Source organism: Polistes canadensis, unplaced genomic scaffold, assembly GCF_001313835.1.
Source record: "Polistes canadensis isolate GaletaPanama2010 unplaced genomic scaffold, ASM131383v1 scaffold_0, whole genome shotgun sequence".
Lineage (NCBI taxonomy): Eukaryota > Metazoa > Arthropoda > Insecta > Hymenoptera > Vespidae > Polistes > Polistes canadensis.
In genome coordinates this window covers 1,286,856-1,292,982 of record NW_014569547.1, presented here as the reverse complement: position 1 = coordinate 1,292,982, position 6,127 = coordinate 1,286,856, and the positions used below count along the sequence as shown (strand labels likewise).

Genomic DNA, 6,127 nt, shown 5'->3' with positions numbered 1-6,127 from the left:
TATAATCATATACACACATCACTAAATGAACACCAATAAAAACTTTAAGATGGACGTTTTCGCTATTTAATCATACTTAAACCAAGTTCACTTTACAAATATGTTACATATGTATTTCTCAATATAGTTTTTGAAATAAGAAAAGATTGTAATTTTACCAACTTTTTAAAATTAAATTTTATTAATTTGAAAAATTTGCATTTGTAAACTTTATCCAACAGTTTTTATAATTTTTTGTCTATTTATTATTATTTATTAAGAATAGAATATAAACAAAAATGTTTTAAACTTAGATGATTAATAAAGTTTATTTTATCGTTCAGTAATAACATGTTCGGGTACAACTTTAGCAACTTTTCTAAATTCTTTGCATAATGTCTTTGGACATTGCATTTGAGTCCAACTTATCGGTATCATTGCAACACCTAGAAGTATATAAGAAAATTTATTTAGAATATTAAAATAAATATTTTTTGGTGGAAATATAAAATAGTTAAGTTACCTTCTTCGCTATGAGCTATTACTACTCCTAATTCATTCTCAGCTGTACTTAGATGATAAGTATGTGCTTCTGTCATTGGTAACTAATTAATTTATAAGAAAAACATTAGATTTACTTCTCTATTATAGTCAAAAATGTAAATATTTTTGTTCAAAGGATACAACTCTTGCAAGAATTATATCTCCAGGTCTGTAAGATTTATACATTTCCACTCTATCTCTGTCAATAGCACGTACATCCTCTTTTCTTAAAATTCCTTTGTATCGTCTTGTTAAGACTACGTCGCCTATACATTTAATATTACATTTGCAAAATCTTTGATTAACAACGGTAACCATTGCAGTAACAATATCACCTGGTGCTGGTACTATACTTTGATCAGTAATAGCATTCACCTTGATAGTAATTATCTTAAAAAAATAACAGAAATTTTAATGTTTATACAATAAAACAAAAAAATAATATCAATTAATTTTCATATATACATTATCTTTCGTAGTAGTTTCAAAAATACCAGCTAATGTAGAATAAATATAACCTTGTTCTTCATATGTTCCAGCTCCTGATACAATAGTTTCACTGGAAGCACACAATCTTTGTCCTAAAAAAATAATCATACATAATTTTATACTAAATAATAAAGAATTAAGTATTTTCACACATAAATTAAACAAAGATTCATTTACCTGGTACGCAAATATTCAGAACTTCGTCATTTTCCATTTTTAAGAATTTTTCTTGATTATCATAAATAATTAAACATTAATATATATTTACACATTAACCTTATGTACGTAAAGAGAGCGTTGATTCTATCAGTAAATCATGCATTGATTGTTAAACCCCACCTATCGACATTACTATATATACTTATATAACTGTATCAAACCAAAGGAACGCTGGCAAGGAACCTTAACAGCAGAAAAAAATTAATAAATTATTGGACATTAAAAAATGAATAAATTATTTGGACATTAATTGCACATTTAAAATCTATAATTGCACACTTTATCAATTACTTATTTAATTAGTTATTAATAATTAAAAAAACAAAAACATTTCTTCTTATTTCTAAGCAAAGCAATGAGGTGTTTTATTGTTTTTTGTTTTCAATCAATTGCTGATTTTTTGTTTGTCCGTTTTTCTCTGGTCTTTTTAGCTCCAATAAGAGTAATTATCCTTTTCTTTTTGCGGTGAAAATTTTTTACTGTCGGTAATTCTGATGGTAAGTTACCATCAGATCTCGGTCGGTAAGATAAAGGTAGAGCACTACTATTACCGATATCGGCTTAGCTATGTTACTAGAATTTCAATATATTTTAAACTTTCTTATTTCCTAGTAACTTTTAATATTAAGTTGTCTACATAAAGTGAATGTGTAATTATATTTTATATACATTTAATAACAAACAACAATTAGAAATCTAATATAGATATTTTGTTTTAATTATTAATTAAAGGAGTTTACTCGTTAAGAACGATTGTCTTGGAACAGGTACAGAGAAAAAGACTTACTAGATTAAAAAAAAAACTGATATTTAGTATTACAAGCACATTTTAGGAACGAATTATGTTCGCAAACTGAGGTATCATTATATAAACTTACGAGACAAAATATTTTATATAAAGAGCATTAATTATTAATCATTTTATACTATTGTAGGCACATATATATATAGCACGAAATATATAACATGATTATAACATGATTACAGAGTTTAATAATAATTGTTGTATCACTCCTTTTACCCATTAAATAATATGCACTTAATATCGAGTATTTACGTTACTCTTAATAAAATATATTCGTAAAAGAAGTACTTAAGGCTTAATTAAATTACAATAGCAGTGACAAGTTAGCAATTATACTAACAAAAGTTAAACATATAATACTATTGTTTTTCTATTAAAACTGCAGCTAACATTCGCGAATTCGACATCTGAAAATTTTCCTTCAGATATATACTAGAATTATTACTTAATATAATTACAAAAATTCACGTATAATTAGGTCGTTAAGTATGTAACGTCTGATTATTTTCAGCTCGAAATCGAACATTTCATACTTAATAATCTAATACATGACAATATATATTACAATTTTATTTTTGTGAAATTTCCAAAACATGAAGAATAACATGGTCTACCGTTTTAGTCGTTAATAATGACTTAGCTGTTTCATCTTCAATAACAACTGTAAATAACAGTTTAACGTTGGCTCTTAACCTTTCATTAAAAAGTAAAGTACTATCTGATGTTAGAGGTTCATGACCACAACGTCTAATTACAGCCTCTAAAATATCTTGAATAGGAGCATTAGGCCAACCAAATAACTGTAAAATCATTAAATAATATTACATTTAAGTTTACTTCCATTACAGTTTATCACAATTATTTGATAATACCTGTAAGGTTTCCTCGTCAATAAGTATCCTTAATAGATCTGAAATTGCTTTTAGTAATTCATCAGTGGAAAGTACTTTAGATTCTCCTGATTTAGTTTTCTCTGCAGCAATGGAAGCAATATTGAATAATTGTGCTTGTAAATGCTTTCTTTCCACTTCGTCCATTACATCTTCCAAAAGTTCTCTATGTTTAGCTCGAACATGTCTCATCAAACAATCTTGTCTTATAAAAACACGATTACATTCAACGCACGATTGAGGTGGCTCTCGTCTATGAGTATTGAGATGTGCTTGTAATGAAGATTTAGCAGAAAAGGCTTTCGAGCACTTATCACATTTAAATGCTACAAAATTGTTATAATTGATACATAGTATACTGTTTATAAATTATTTATACGAATAGAATTTTTTATTCTTACGTTTGATTCCTGTGTGCAATAATGTATGCTTTGCTAAGTCTTCTCTTCGGGTGAAGCCTTTCTCACATATTTCACATGTAAATGGTGTTGCACCTTCGTGTACAAATTTTTTATGTACATTCAAGCGAGCTTTTCTATTAAATGCTTTACCACAAATATCACAATAAAATCCATTTTCACCAGTATGATGAAATACGTGAGCTCTTAATTGTGCTGCTTGAATAAATGATTTTCCACAATATTGGCAAACATGAGGTTTCTCTCCAGTATGCGTTCTTTGATGACGATTTAATGTTTCACGAGCCGCAAATTTCCTGTGACACTACAGAAAATGTAATAATAATTTTCACAAATATATAAATCAATTACATTTTTAAATGTGTAGACATACGAACTAAATAGTTTAAAGATCACCTGTTAAGAGTTACTAATGAATTACTTTAAGAAAGATTACCTCAATTTATCCAGCTTGTATTGTTTGCTTGTTGAAATAATGAGAAAAGTAAATGAGCGGTAATTCATACAATACAAAATGTGTTTTTAGGTATACTAAATATGTTAAATTATTCTCACGTTTTAGTTAAGCATAAAATAATATTTTTATAAACAGAGACGGCTTATTTAAAAAAAATGTACTTACATATTTGCATTCAAATGGTTTCTCTCCTGTATGTACACGACGATGTTTTTTTAATGCAAGAGAGGATAAAAATGTCTTCGTACACAAATCACATTGTACTGGTCTTTCTCCAGTATGTAATCGTTCGTGTATTATTAATTGTTGAGTAGTAAAAAATTCCTTAGAACAATATTTACATGGTTTTTTCTGTCTTTGAGGTGCTCCAGCATGTGTGCGCAAATGTTCGCGTAGATTATCCTTTCGTGTGAAAACTTTTTGACAAACCTACAAGCGGAGAAAAAAATTGTATTATTATATCAATTATATAGATTTTTACTTTATTATTTGTTTAATCATATTAAATAGTTATATGAGTATACTTACTTGACAGTCAAAAGTTTTACGTATATCTCCATGGCAGCCAGACTGCATTTTATGACGTTTCAAGTGGTAATTACGTGAAAAATATGTGTCACAGATATCACATCTAGAAGTTACATAAAGGAAAATATATTATTATGTTATGGTTATAAAATTTATGTATACTTACTTGAATATGTTGCGGTTGACATGCGTAGTATAACGATGTTTATTTAATGATTTTTTATCACGAAAAGTTGACTCACAGTCATTACAGACATAAGACTCACATTTCCAATGTATTACTATTTTGTGTCTTTCTAAAGAGGAATTTTTTTTAAATGATAATTCACATTCTGAACATTTAAATTCACCACCGCTATGTGCAACTTTTAAGTCTTCAGCACAGCAGTGGCATTGTGTATCTAGTACAGGTTTGATCGTTGGTTTTTCATTATTGTTTTTTTGAGCTTTAGTATCTAAAATTGCATTTATATAATCATGTATTCGAAAAATATACTTGATATAATAATTTAATTACTATCATCAAATAAATATTATATAAATAATTATTATAGGAATAATTAAAATATACCTTCAATATTTGTATCATTGAATTCGTAATCTGGATCATCAGCATCATCTTCATCCTCAGAATCATAGTTATCTTGATTTCTTAATATATTTGTAGAATCATCTTCTTCTCTGCAGACATCTAAATGTTCCTTTAACATCTATACAGTAGTATTAGTAATTAGTATTACAGTTAGAAAATTATATTCAAGTATTTTTTCTACAAGATGTGCATATATGAAAATGTTTGTAAATATATAAAGAAGCACAGAAATGCTTTCTGATATATTCAAGGGTAAGATACTGAAATCAGTTGATCTAAAATTAAATCAAGTATATGCGTACTTGACAAATTTGCAAACTTATTTTTCTTAAAAACAAAGCCCTTATATGAAAAAATGTTATTCTACATTGTTTATTTAGTTTTTCATGTAGAATTACCCTGCTCGCTTGCACCACCAGTTACAGAATACTCTGTATATATATATATATCAAATATAAATAAAAATAAAATTATAACTTACATTTTCTGATTGAAAAATGCGATGACATGTTACACATTCATAATCTGTTATAATTTGTATAATCTGGCTACTTTGGGAAATAGCTGCGAGTAAAACAGAAATATCACAACATAACAAAATAGAAAGTAAAAGACCAAAAGAATAAACTTAATATAACATTAAAATATTTATAAATACGATACTAAATTATATAAAATCAATAAAAGTAACATTTTGGTAATACATAACTAAACAATTCTTTTTAATATAAATTATTTAAAAAATTAATGATAATATCTATACATACATACATACACATACATAATATACGTAAACATACCTGTTACATTACCGGATTCATCTTCTGTAGTTATTACAACTTCTTTCTCAGTACCATCTGTGTCTACAATAAATAGTTATAGTACATACATTAGCTTGACAAAATTGCAAATTATTGTTACAATTAGGATATAATAATTACCAATTATGATTTGAGAAGTATCATCAGTCAACAATATTTCTTCCTCAACTTTGACAATTTCTGAAATAAAAGTTCATCGTCAAAATGTAATATAACATATTTAATAATTACTAAGTTTACTCTTAGGGAAGTTGTTTTTTGGACGGGTTTAATTAAGATGAACACWATATTTATCCGTTGAACGTTTCGTCTCTATTTGAGACTTCCTCAGCAACTAAAATTATTTATTATGACATATTATTTTATATACAAATACCAAAAAGAA

General features: G+C 26.8%; 2 protein-coding genes across 5 annotated transcripts in view; both read right to left on the bottom strand.

Moving 5' to 3' along the window:
• Positions 1 to 157: 157 nt before the first annotated feature.
• LOC106788839 (exosome complex component CSL4) lies at positions 158 to 1,622 on the bottom strand. The gene is made up of 5 exons (XM_014752902.1): positions 1,189 to 1,622; positions 988 to 1,103; positions 664 to 912; positions 503 to 584; positions 158 to 425 (listed from the first exon to the last, which is right to left on the bottom strand). The coding sequence occupies exons 1-5, from the start codon at positions 1,223 to 1,225 to the stop codon at positions 313 to 315; spliced, it is 597 nt and encodes a 198-aa protein (XP_014608388.1). The 5' UTR covers positions 1,226 to 1,622; the 3' UTR covers positions 158 to 312.
• Positions 1,623 to 1,925: 303 nt separating this feature from the next.
• LOC106793396 (gastrula zinc finger protein XlCGF26.1-like) overlaps positions 1,926 to 6,127 on the bottom strand; it is a 5,588-nt gene continuing 1,386 nt past the window's right edge. For 3 of the 4 annotated variants that reach the window (XM_014760294.1, XM_014760309.1, XM_014760302.1), the window contains 10 exons: positions 5,863 to 5,922; positions 5,722 to 5,784; positions 5,403 to 5,485; positions 4,901 to 5,039; positions 4,496 to 4,784; positions 4,330 to 4,432; positions 3,967 to 4,230; positions 3,327 to 3,648; positions 2,908 to 3,251; positions 1,926 to 2,835 (listed from right to left, as the gene is read on the bottom strand). In XM_014760294.1, the coding sequence (XP_014615780.1) occupies positions 2,605 to 2,835; positions 2,908 to 3,251; positions 3,327 to 3,648; positions 3,967 to 4,230; positions 4,330 to 4,432; positions 4,496 to 4,784; positions 4,901 to 5,039; positions 5,403 to 5,485; positions 5,722 to 5,784; positions 5,863 to 5,922 (1,898 nt within the window). In that variant the 3' untranslated portion in view covers positions 1,926 to 2,604. The remainder of the gene's footprint in view (positions 2,836 to 2,907; positions 3,252 to 3,326; positions 3,649 to 3,966; positions 4,231 to 4,329; positions 4,433 to 4,495; positions 4,785 to 4,900; positions 5,040 to 5,402; positions 5,486 to 5,721; positions 5,785 to 5,862; positions 5,923 to 6,127) is intronic. The other variant, XM_014760316.1, reaches the window with a different exon arrangement.